Here is a 12633-nt window from a genome sequence, read left to right as displayed (position 1 = left end):
CAGAAATATTTGGAATATAATTTGAGGGATTTATATGGACATTCTCTTTCCCATTTAGACCACTGCTGCATTTAGACCTATTGTATTAGGAAGAATAACAAAAGGCACTCTTTTTCTATTCTTCACTGTTTTAAAGCTGCCCTTCTGAAAGCTGATGGCCACAATTAAATGGGAATGGTCAGACTGGAATTCATTTTAGGATAAATTACCTCTTATTGCAGCAGCAAGTGAACAGTGGTGTAGGCACTGCTAAACCTGGGCTTCTGTGTCCTTTAGCACGTGCTTCTTTCTCTGTGTGTATCTTCAAATACAAACATGCCTGGATTTCCCTCCATTTCAGGTGAAATGTGACCATTACTGGCCTTTTACGGAGGATCCTGTTGCATATGGGGATATCACAGTGGAGATGCTGAGCGAGGAGGAGCACACGGACTGGGTGTACCGCAGCTTCCGAATCAGCTACGTGAGTGAAACCTTCCCAAAGGAAGAAGAGGGGGTGATTTCAGTCCAGCTTTTTAACTTTTGTCCCTTTCTGGCATTCAGCAGGAAACACCAAAGGGAGATCAATGTCCTCACCTTCAGTTCACGCAGGCAAATGAGGAAATCACAAAACTTTCCCTTAAAATTATCTCTTGAGTTTCTCAGTAAACTGCAAGGCTGAAACAAAAGTAGTACCAGAGCTCTGGACGCTTCTGTGACACCAATAATTACTGACAACAAATGTGTGAATTTCTGCTTTTTTACATATCAGGCACACCCTCTTGCTATAAATTATTCAAAACTTGAAAATACCACTAGAAGAATTGAAAAGATTTTTCAAAAGGGCAGTTGTGCAATAATCATGTCCACCTACAAAGTATTGGAACAAATGTGAAACAAAGAGTTTGTGGTGTCCAAATGAAAGCTCCCCAGACTTTCAGGAATTTCCTTCCACCTTTGTTTCCTGCATCAGCTCACTGCCAGCAACATCTCACGAAAGAAAATTTAGGGATGTGGAGGGGTTGTGGAAAAAGCTGTGCACTGGCAATTCACCAGTGACCCAGGACTTTGTGTTGTGTTGAGGATCTTACTTCATCTGAAGCCAGTAGAATTTTTAGCATTGTAAATGTTTTGGTTTTTTAAATGAGCTTTTTCTCTAAATGTTTCCTCTGGTAATGGTTTTTTCTTCCCTTTGTTTTTTTTTGGGTTTTTTTTCTTTTAAACTTGAAAAAAAAAATCTCAGAAGTCCAGGCTTGACACTGTTTGTCAACAGTGTTCTTTACCTGTGTCAGAATGAAAAAAAAGGAGAGGAAATGGAATAAAAAGAGGAAAAAAGCCCAGAGTTGAAAAATACAATAGTTCTTGATTTAAAAGCAAAGTAAGATGGAGCTACCACAGGGACAAAAGCAAAAAGCAAATCCCAAACCCAGAAAGACGGAGTTCACACCATTTTGATAATGATGACCTGATATTTCCCCCACTTTGTAATTAAATAGCATTTTTGTTCTTTGCCATTTTTTTGGCTGGTTTCACTCTTTTTCGGCTGTGTGTGGGAGAATGACACAGCTCTGCACTGGAGCTCTGGGTGGTTCTATGGTGTTCTTTTTTCTTTTTTCACTCTGGAGCAGGCGAGCACCAAGAGTGAGGAGTTGGCTTTTCCTTCAGTGAAACCTCCAGAGTCCTGGGCCACCCCAAGTTCTGCGGTGCACGGTGTCAGGGGTGGAGGCAAGAAAGCAGAGGAGTCTCCCTTGGACTGAAGTCCCCAGTAACAGTTTATTGGGATGGGGAAACGAGGGATGCACATTGGAAAGGGTCAGGTCCAAGAGAGCTCCGAGCACTCCTGTGCAGGGGGTTAAATACAGCCCCAGCTCCAGGGGAGGGTACAAACCACGGGCCAATAGGGAAGGAGGAAGGGGAGGGGATCACAAATTCAGAGCCAATAGGGATACACAGAGGGAGGGAGCAAGAGACAGTAACCAATGGGGCCTCGAGGGACAAATGATTGACAGGGAAGGATCTGGAAGGCAGGGTGGGGTTTACAATGATGGACAAGGGAGTAGGGGCAGGGCTGGGGTGACAAACAAGGGACTTTCAAGAAGGAAGGGAGGAGTTTGCTTTGATGGGTAGGATGTGGGAGGGATGACAAGAGGGAGAAACCATTACACTTAACCCTGGAAAGGAACAAACCAACAAACAATGTGAACTTTGACAAAACTCATTAAACAGACTGCAACAGGAGAAAGATGAAAAGCAGAAAATGACAAAGAAGCCCTCAGGGTGAGTGAGTGAGTGTGGTGACACTGTTGAGACTGTGAACACGCTGCTGTTGTGCTTCTCCCGCCAGGCTGACGAGGTGCAGGACGTGATGCATTTTAACTACACGGCCTGGCCTGACCACGGCGTCCCCACCACCAACGCTGCCGAGAGCATCCTCCAGTTTGTACAGATGGTCAGGCAGAAATCAGCAAAGACTAAAGGCCCCATGGTCATACACTGCAGGTAAAAAAGGGAAAGCAGATGAGCAAGCTGTAACATTAAATAGGTTGGGAAACCGTGAGGAGAGATTTCGGGGTTCTGCTCACCTGTTGGCTGAAGATGGTTCTCTCTGGTGTTAAGGTGTTATGCAGCTCTCATGGAGAAATTCATAGAGAGTATTGTTCCATGAGTATCAAAAAAAGGGCTCAGTAAGCCAGGGGAGAGATTTATATACAATATTATGAAATCAAACCCTGTATTTACTGCTTAATTGTTCTGGGAAGGAACAGAAGCAAGTATCAAAGAGCTGGGCAGCAGCTGTAGTATTTTCTTTTTTTAGTGAGGATTCTTCTAGCAGCAAAGAGGGATATTTTCAGAGAGTATTTTTAGATACCATCTATAAATATTTATTTATTTATTTTATATATTTATATATTTTAAATATATTTATATTTACATATACGTATATATTTACATATATATCTGTATATGAACTCTAGATATTTATATATTTAAAATATTTATATTTTTATATATATTTATATATTTTAAATATACCTTCTATTTTTTTAATATATATGACTATGTATGTAAACTATATATATACTATATCTACCTGTACTGTACATCTTAGACCACATAGATTAAAAGTAACAATGGTACAAAATTAGTGGGGAGGGCAAAGAATGTATCGGTCAACTCCTGCAGCAATTGTTCTCCGAGGTTTAAGAAGGCATAGAATGAATTTATCACTTAATCTGTCCAATTAACATGTCAGAAGTTCCATTGTATTCATGGTATTTGGGAAATTAGCACAACAAAAGCCAAAATAGAGACTGGTTTGTGATAGTTATCTTGAACTGTGTTGAGGTGAACTGTTAAATACTGTAAATACTTTCAAGGCTTTTCAGGAGAAGTATGGCAAAACAGAAGGAAGAACTTTTGGTAAAATACACACCCTTAGTAGTAGGTGAGGTGTTGGGATGTTGTGTGAAACTCTGTAAAACCTCTAACTTCTCACTCAGTGAGATCTGACTTAAACATCACATGTGAAATTGCAACCAAGAATCGTTGGAACATGAGAATCTAAACGAAATTCTAATTCTAAACGAAAGCAGTGTATATTTTTTCCTGTTGCTAAGCATCCCTTTGGGGAAAATGAAGATTTTCAGCTGAGTGGCAGCTATTTCTGTCTCGTGCTCCTAAGGCAGAAGTCCTGGGGTGCAGACTCTCCTGTCCTTTGAGGACAAACTGCAGCAGTGCCTTTGCAGGGTGAGAGCTTTGCAGTGTGGAGAGCTGTGGGGCTGAGTCCTGCTGTCTCTGGGCACCCATGGCTCCTGAGCAGGTCTCTGCAGTTCTGTAGCCCCTGGAGCTCCAGGGGTGTCCTGGAGTGTGTGAGAGGAGCAGTGGCAGCAGGAGGAGCAGAGAGCTAAGGGTGGGTGAGGGTGTGAGTTCAATGGATGATGGATGATTTCCATGCCAGGAAATCCCACAGATCAGCCAGGCCTGGCCTCAGATTAGTTATATCTGATTGTTACAGCTGCAGGAGTGCTGCCTTTTGCAGTGCCACAGCTCTGCTGTGTGTCCAGAAGAGCCTGAAATGAGGTGCATGTGTGTCTGTGTTTGCAGCGCTGGCGTGGGACGGACAGGAACGTTCATAGCCCTGGACCGGCTCTTGCAGCACATCCGTGACCACGAGTTCGTGGATATTTTGGGCCTGGTGTCGGACATGAGGTCCTACAGAATGTCCATGGTGCAGACAGAGGTAAGATCTGTCCACTTCAGCACTGTGACAGTATTGTGCCCATTTCATACCCCTCTTCAGCACGTTCGTGTCTGAAGCCGTTTCCCCTGAACACTTGACAAAATCCCTATCAGTCAATATGATCAGGTTTCCATCTTCGTTGTGATATTGTCACCTTATTAATCTGCTGCATAGGTGGGTTTGATGATAAATCTGCAATCTCACTGTCTGCCAGAGGAAATGAGTTATTCTCACCTTCTGTGAAATGAATATGCAAACAATGCATTAGAAGAGATTAGCATATGAAATTTTCAAACCACACTATAAAGAGCTGGGCTTGCTGAGGGGATTAATGGCTCATGAAATGATATCAGTACCGGGCAGCCTTGTTCAAGTGTCATGTTGGAATCATCCAGCCGAGGGTAGGAGCTCATTACACAGTGGAATTTCAAACAAGCAAAACAGACAAAAGGATTGTGAGTCTACCAGACACCCTTCTTGCCCCTCTCCCTACCCAAACATCTACTGGGCAGTTCTGTTTCTAAGATAAAAATACACAGACAATAAATACCAGGGTAAAAAATACAAAACAAAGCATGAACTCTTTCTTCAAAGCAGAAGATTTAATGCATCTTAACCTTCTTTAATGCATCTTAAACCTTCTCAGTTCCTCTAATGAAGGAAAGATTTCATATTTCATGCCTGTTGTACTCCTCTCTTGGTTAGACACAGTAGAAGCAGGCAGCCTCCGTGTGGGAAGTGCCACCATCACTGTTTTCAGGCTGGATTGTTTGTTGCCAAAGTTTGTTGACTCGAGAGCAAAACAAAAAACTTGTAGCAGGGTGAGGAGAGGAGGAGGAAAACCTGCAGTGACAACAACTAGCATCTGGAAATGAAAAAAAAAAAAGTCATTTTCAGTCCATTCTGGATCATTCCTAGCAAACTGCCACTTTTCATCACAATTCACTGTATTAATCCAAAGGCAGATCATACGTAAACGCCAGAGGAAAAAAAATCCAGGTGGTTGATTGATTTCAGCTGCAACTGTTACCACTCCAGAGCTGATGTGGGTTTTTGTAGAGTGGGGTTTTTTTAAAATATTTATTTTTTTTTATGTAGAACCTCATTGCCTGCCAGGGGCTGATGTTTAAGTGCAGTTACTGAGCTCCTGCTGCTACAGGCAGTGACCAAGCCTGGCCTCAGAGGTCACCAAGTGACACTGACTCAGTCACAGGGGCCACCAAACATTTTTTCCTTACAAAATCTGAAACCACTGGCAGCTCACCTGAGTTCACATTGTCTTGTATGCTGGAAACTTGGCAGCACCTCAATGAGCACTTCAAAAAAACAAATGTCACGGGCCCAAAAAGGGGTTTAGAATGGGGAATATCCTGAATTGAAACCAGTCTCTCCAAATTAATTACTGTGTGAACAAAGTCAGGGTTTTCTTTTTATTGATAATGAAGTCAAACACTAAGGAATGTGGACCTCATTAAAATATTTCAGGTGCATATGTGGCATGGGTGCAATTTGTTGCACATAAAGCATTCAGATACCTTTCTTGGAATTTATTTATTTTTAGGCGATGTAAAGCAGACCAGCTTTAACTCAGATTCAACTCTTCTGTCATCATTCAGGTTATTAATAAGTGATTATGGTGCCAGGTGGATTTCATGCTTCCCCTTCTGCTGTCTGGAACATTTGTGGACTATTATTTTGGGATCTGATAACTCATTGTGAGGGGCTGAGGTGGGTGATGTGGAGCTGTGCAGGCTGCAAACTATCAAACTGTTTCACTGCTTGGGTTTTTGTTCTGCTTCCTGAGGTGCAAAAAACACCCATTTATTTGGGTTTTTTTTTCTTCTAGGAGCAGTACATTTTTATTCACCAGTGTGTGCAGCTGATGTGGCAAAAGAAGAAGCAGCAGTTCTGCATCAGCGATGTCATATATGAGAACGTCAGCAAGTCCTAGTCCAGAGCCACAGGTGGTAAGTCAGGCAAGCCTGGCCCTGTGCCATGCCCACAGCCTCACATCCCTGTTCCAGAAGCTTTGCTGGCAGTTTGGGGCTTTTCTTATTCCTTTTCCATGTTCAGTGGAGAGTGAGGGAAGAATCCATCTAGCCTCTGGCAGTAAATAATGGCACTGTGATGATAATATATGGGCTCACCCATGTTTGAAGAAAAAGAGAATCCAAACTGCTGATGAGCCATCTAACCATTCCCTGCCACTTATCCTAACATGCCTTGCAAGGCTTAAAGGGATGGAGAACTTCAGTATCTTCAGTCATTCTCAAAAAGGAATTTTGTCTGGGTACCAAGGCCAGCAGAGGCTTGGGGATGCTCTGCTGGAGGGCGAGTTGGCTACCGAAAATCTCTGGCATGAAACAATGGGGAATATTTTCATGAATCTAAAATCATAGAAGCAGAGAACCAGCAGGCTCCAAACTGGTACCACCAGCAGCATCAGTGAAGGTTTGGTCTGACTTTCCCACTGACTCTGGTGCCTGAGCAAAACAAATGCAAAACAAATGGCTGTGACCACGAGGTTTGCTGGTGGGGACGAGCTGTGGGGATTTGTGTCGCTGCTCTTTAAGCTACTAAGCTTTGCTTCATTAGGTGGCAGCAATAACCCAGCCATAACCTTGATACTGGCTTTTGGGAGGAGCAGGAAGCTGCAGACTTTGACACAGACTGCTTTTCAAGCAGCTGGTGGAGGGCTGGGCTGTTTGCTGTGTGTCTGTGGAGTTGCACATTTGCTTTTATTAACCCCTGTGTGCATCATCCCCCTGCTGAAAAGGAACCCCTGCAGTTTGCCTCGCTGTCCCTCAGGATTAGGGAGGTTACTGTAATATAGGTTGGATATTAGGGAAAAGTTTTTTACAGAAAGGGTGATAAAGTACTGGAATTGCCTGCCCAGGGAGGTGGTGAAGTCACAATCCCTGGATGTGGTTAAAAAGACTGGATGTGGCACTCAGTGGGTTTAGTTGAGGTGTTAGGGCTGGGTTAAACTCGATGGTCTTGGAGGTCTCTTCCAACCTCCAAGATTGGTTCTGTGGTTCTGTGACCTGAGTCCCAGCACCAGCTGCCTGCACTGCTGACCTGCAGTCCCAGCCTGTGTGGAGGGTCAGTCAAACAAATGCTAAAAATTGTATTTATTGCCTTTCCTTCTCTCTAAAGCATTCTGTTTGTTTGCTTGCAGGTGAGACCATGAAGCACATCCATCTTCCCTTGCTTCTGATTTTTTTTCTGTTGATGGTTTGAACGGGCAGGTGCTGTGCCACGAGAGACTACTGCTTTGCAGTGCACAGACAACGAGGAAAAGAAACTTTTACCTTTCTGAAGCACTGGGGAGACAAAGCCTTAACGAGCCTGCGGTGTCTTTTGAACTGTTTCATTTCTGGACATTTTTTTTAAATACTGGACCAAATTCAGCTAAACAACATGAAGGAAAAGACACTATATGTGCATAAGATAGATTGCTCCAGAGTGTTGGGGTTTTGTTTGGTACTGTTGGTTAATTTCTTTCATAATTTTTTATTTTTGTTTTTTTTCTGTGCAGGTTGGGCTTAAGGTTAAAGTAAGTGCAATATTTTTTTAATGGTTGACTGAAGAGCTTTCTTCATGTGTCACTGGTCTGTCCCTAGGAGAGCAGGCATTGTTAGTATCTAATAATACCTCATTAGTGAATAGCGAGGCATGAACATACATGAAGAAACCTGGAGATTGTGAGGAGGGGCTGGGAGGGAGGGGAGGGTTGCTGGGTCCGTGGATTTGACTGTTTCCTTACAGCACTGATGTTGGTGGGGCCTGGGGGAGCACAAGACCCGAGGAACGGACTGACGAGCAGAAATCCGAGCTGTGCATTTCTCCCAGAGCTGGGAGAATTGCTGGGTTTGGCTCTTGACTGGGCTGCCACTAATTAAGCAGAGGGATTGCTCTTTTTGCCAACCTTTTTTTGGTAATGCCACTGATCAGGCTCTTGTTTCAGATGGATCTAATCACAGGGAAACTGAGTTTCAAGCTGGGATATCTGAGCATTATATACTATAGCATTTAACTGAGCAGTCTATGGTGCCTATACCCCTCATTCATTTCTTATTTTTAGCAATTATTAACCCTGTGTAAAAAACATGAAGCTGGTTCAGGTTGGAGGGGTGAAAAGGAAAAAAAAAAAACAAAAAACCCTACAAAAAGTGCTTTATGTAACTATTTTTCCTGAACCAGGAGTTTACAAATGTTACAAATACAAGGTTTTGGCATGTGAAGGGCTGGTTATCAATTCAGGCTGCCAAAGTGTCAGTATGGATTCCTGCAGGGCCTTTGGGGGCAGGGTGGGGGGCTCTTTTCTTTTTCGCTGTCGGTTTCAGTTCTAGTCAAAATAATTAGCTATATATATATATATATATATATTTTATTTTTTTTTTTTTGGTCTTTGTATAATTCGGGTACATCATTGTGTATTGTGACATGGATGCTGTCAGAATGGATGTTTGATGGCATTTTTGTAACCTGTTGCTTTGTGTCACCTCATTGGAAGTTAGCAGCAATGGTACTCAATGTAAACAAAGCAGACTTGAACTGGAAGTAAACACACTGGATTGCTTACCTGTGGAGAAGTCACTGTCAGCAAAACAGCAAACACACCTTTTATTTAATTTTATTTATTTTGCACACGCTTTTTATTTCATTCACCCAGGGCTGCTACTGCCTGCCAGGGCACCAGGGTGTAGGGCAGGAGCTCAGCTGCTCTCAGGAGCCTGATAATCTTCAGCTGATATTCCTTTTTCTTTTGTCTTCCAAAATTATTCCACTGGCAGGTGCATACTTATTTGATAGCTACTTCATCATGGTATTGGTTGCATTGGAAAACTTCCTTCAGACTATCCCATGGATTTAACATAATTCCCAGATAAAACAGGTCCTTGTGAGGGGTACTAAACAAACAGGATTTTGATTCTACAAACCTTTGATTATTAAATAGGTGTGAGATGCATTTCCCCTCCCTTCTCTTTCCAGGCATCTAAATACTACTTCCAATTTCCACTAATGCCAGTCCTAGAGCAGGGATGCTGTTTCTGCAAGCACAGGATGGATGCAGAAGGGAAGAACTCCTTGTTTCAGGGAGGCAGTTGGTAACAAGAAAGGCTTCAATGGTACATTCATTTCTCCCTCATTTCTCCCTCATTTCACTGCTGTGCCTCAGCTGGGGGCCCTGCCATTCCAGTAGGAACAGCAAAGTCTTGTCTGGCCTAAACTGAACACAAAGCAGAATTATAAATGAGCACTTGACCATTTAGACCTTGCCCCCATGCTTTTCTTTTTAAGAAAAAATGCATTTCAGGATTTTATTACATGTTTATTCAGAAAATGTGTTCATATCCCTCTAGAGAACTGTCTGTGGGGTGAAAAAAAACCAAACCTAACAACCCACAAATGTTATTTCTCATCTACTGTCTCCTCCCTCCTGCTGGCCATTGCCCATTGAGTCTACACTTGCTCTGTATCAAAGTAAGCAGGTTAATTCTAAATCATTCACTGTGCCCACAAAATGTCACAGTGTGAGCTGGCTGAAACAGGAGCTTGGCTGAACGTGACAGGGCCCAAAATTGCTGCAAAGATGCCAAAATCACATTGTTGCAAAGGACACTGCCTGAGCAGCCTGAATTCACTAGCCAGTTTTTGAATGTGTGTCAAGAATTATTCCATTTGTGCAGTTAGCAGGTGTGCATTTTTCCTTTAATAGCTTTAATCACAAAGTCAATTACAACACAGACATCATCAGAATAATACCTTTTCCTGCCCCACACAGTATGCAGAACTAAGTGGACATGGAGCATGGCAGTGGAAACCACCTCTCCCAGCATTCAAGACATGAGTACAGCAATAAATGAGTCTGGAAGATGCTGTGGTTCACGAGACTCCTGCAGAGCCTTTTAGCCTGAATTTGCACAACATGATTTTGGCTTTACAACTCCAGTGTCCAAAAGAACAATGTTCTGGACTCATGCTTCATGTTAATATTGTTTCCAGCATCTGTCAGAGTAAAACTCTCAAGGCATCACAGCTGGAACACTGTCTGATGCTTCAGGTTTGGCAGTAGATGTTTTGAATTATGGGTTTCACATCCCCAGCTCTGCTGACACTATTGATGCTCTTTATTGATCTGTTCTTCCAGTGCCACTGACCCAATGTCTGTAAAAGCAGCTCTGTGCAGTGAGTGACCATTAACTGCAAGCAGGGCAGGTTTTCTCCTTGTCCCATGCTGTGTGCATGCTGCCATGGAAGCAAAAAATAAGTAAATTTAAGAAGCTTTGAAAGGTGTGTGTGAAAGCATGGCCTCTCTGAGCATATCCTGTGCAGTGAGCCCTGACATCCTTGGGTCATCAGAACTGTTTCCTTCAAACCTCACCAAAAGATTAAATGCAGGTCAGGAAGCCTTACTTGTGCTTTATTTCAGTTTAATATTTTGAGTTTTTTTCCCTATATCTAAACAGGATGAATTTCCCCTGTCAAATAATCAAGATCATCATCTTATGCTCTAAAATGGCCCTTCCCTCCCTCCATCAACCACAGTCACACCACCTGCCTCTCACTTGTAACTTTTTAAGGGCTTGTGTCCAAGCTGTAATTTCACTGGGGCAGGCAGAAGCTGTTATTTCAGCCATTTCTTGTGAGAGAATAACCTTTAGTGCTCTTGACATGGATGGGAGCAGGGTGGGTTGGGCTTTGCTGCTGCTGTGAGGGACACCAGTGAGGGCTAGGAATTTCCTAGGAAGGCTCCTTGTTTTTGCTCATCTCCTCTTTTAATTTGCAAATATTACCAAGGAGTAGAAGCACAGACTCATGTCCTGATGCTCATTTTGGTCTGGAAACTGAGGAAGTAGTTAGAGGCCAAAGTTGCAACCTAAGCAACTCAGAAACTGAAAAAAAAAAAAAATAAAGGCAAGCCACAGGCACTTATTAGCAAAAAAGCTGACATAACTGCAGTAGAAATGTAAAGTTTGTGAAATATTTAAACACAGAACCAACACAGATTCCCTCTCCTTTGCACTTCTCATATATAATGTTGGTGCTTTTATGTAGAGGTGGGAGATTGATATCAAAAGTATTCCCTTAAATACTTTTGATACATCAGAACCAATCCTTAAACAGGGCTGGTTTGGACACCAGACTCAACACAGTAAAAAACTGGGCTCCTATGAAAGGGTAATTTGGCCAGAAAGTTGAGTTCCCATTCATAATCAGATTTCCTTTATTCTTGAAATGCAGCCCAGGAAAATCAGTGGTGATCCCTGCTTGGACAGGGTCTGGTATTCAAGATATGAATGATCTGACAACTCCAAATGCCTTCACTCCCACATTAAAATAAAAACTCAGTGACTTACAGGTTTCCTAATTAGAAAGAATTTGCATCTTACAGTTATTAATGGATTCTTTTGTTTGTTCTCTTAAGTGATCAGAATTCTGATGTTACAAGAGAAGTTCACAAATGCTGATAATCATTCTGAGAGCTCTGCACATTTCAGAATTCTGATGTTAAAAGAGAAGTTCACAAATGCTGATGAACACTGAGAGCTCTGCACATTTCAGACTATCATCATTTGGGATATGACATCTCTGCACCTCTACATCAACAGCTTCATAAACCATTTATTTCTGCACACATCATGGATATGTGCACTTATTTCCCAGCCCCACTCAAAACAAAAAAGAAAAAAAAAGAAAAAAAAACCCAACCAAACAACAAGCCACCAATTTTTATACAGTTCAATGCTTTGGAGCAATTAAAGTTTGTATAAAACTGATGGCAGCAAAATAGTAAATTACCTCCTCTTATCAAGTGTCTAATAAGGCACTGATTCTGGCATTTTAAAAACTGCTTTGTTTCCTACTCAAAGACATATCACATCCTCCTGAAATATTAGTATTGAAAAAATAAAGTCTCACTGCTCAAATCCTGGAGCAAACATTTTGAACAAAACACTGCATTTTACTACTGTTTTTGTTTAAACCATGGAATATTTTGAAGAAAACATTTTATTTTCATTTGAGGAACCCCAAATGAGATCTCCTTTTGATTCCTTAGATGATTGAACAAAATGAAAATTCAGAAACTGCACAGCAGCATAAGGGTAAAGCTCCCTGCAGTGCTTTAAACCAAGGAAACTCCAGGAAAAAGGGGAAATATTTGCCTCAACACCATTCAGATTTCCCATTTCCTTCCCATGAGAAAAGCCAGGGACTCTGAGTTTTAAATGGGAGTTTCAAAGGTTCCTCCCCCTGCACTTGCAGGTAATGGGATTTATCACTTCTTGACCCATTTCTGAATAAGGCCATGCTTATTCAGACAGGCATCAAGAATTTATATTAAATGGAAAAAATGGACACACCACCAACCACACAGAAGTAGTATTTGCGAGGACATTTACAATAAA

The 12633-nt window shown here is 42.1% G+C and overlaps 1 protein-coding gene across 3 annotated transcripts in view; it reads left to right on the top strand.

Annotated features, from left to right (window-relative positions):
* PTPRO (protein tyrosine phosphatase receptor type O) overlaps positions 1-9574 on the top strand; it is a 146427-nt gene extending 136853 nt beyond the window's left edge. For all 3 annotated transcript variants that reach the window (XM_058852877.1, XM_058852879.1, XM_058852878.1), the window contains 5 exons: positions 341-463; positions 2324-2478; positions 4084-4219; positions 6066-6186; positions 7398-9574. In XM_058852877.1, coding sequence (XP_058708860.1) covers positions 341-463; positions 2324-2478; positions 4084-4219; positions 6066-6170 — 519 coding nt within the window. In that variant the 3' untranslated portion in view covers positions 6171-6186; positions 7398-9574. The remainder of the gene's footprint in view (positions 1-340; positions 464-2323; positions 2479-4083; positions 4220-6065; positions 6187-7397) is intronic.
* The last annotated feature ends 3059 nt before the right edge of the window (positions 9575-12633 follow it).

Source organism: Poecile atricapillus, chromosome 18 (assembly GCF_030490865.1).
Source record: "Poecile atricapillus isolate bPoeAtr1 chromosome 18, bPoeAtr1.hap1, whole genome shotgun sequence".
Lineage (NCBI taxonomy): Eukaryota > Metazoa > Chordata > Aves > Passeriformes > Paridae > Poecile > Poecile atricapillus.
Note: the sequence above shows the minus strand (reverse complement) of the source record. Positions and strands in the feature narration are given on the sequence as shown.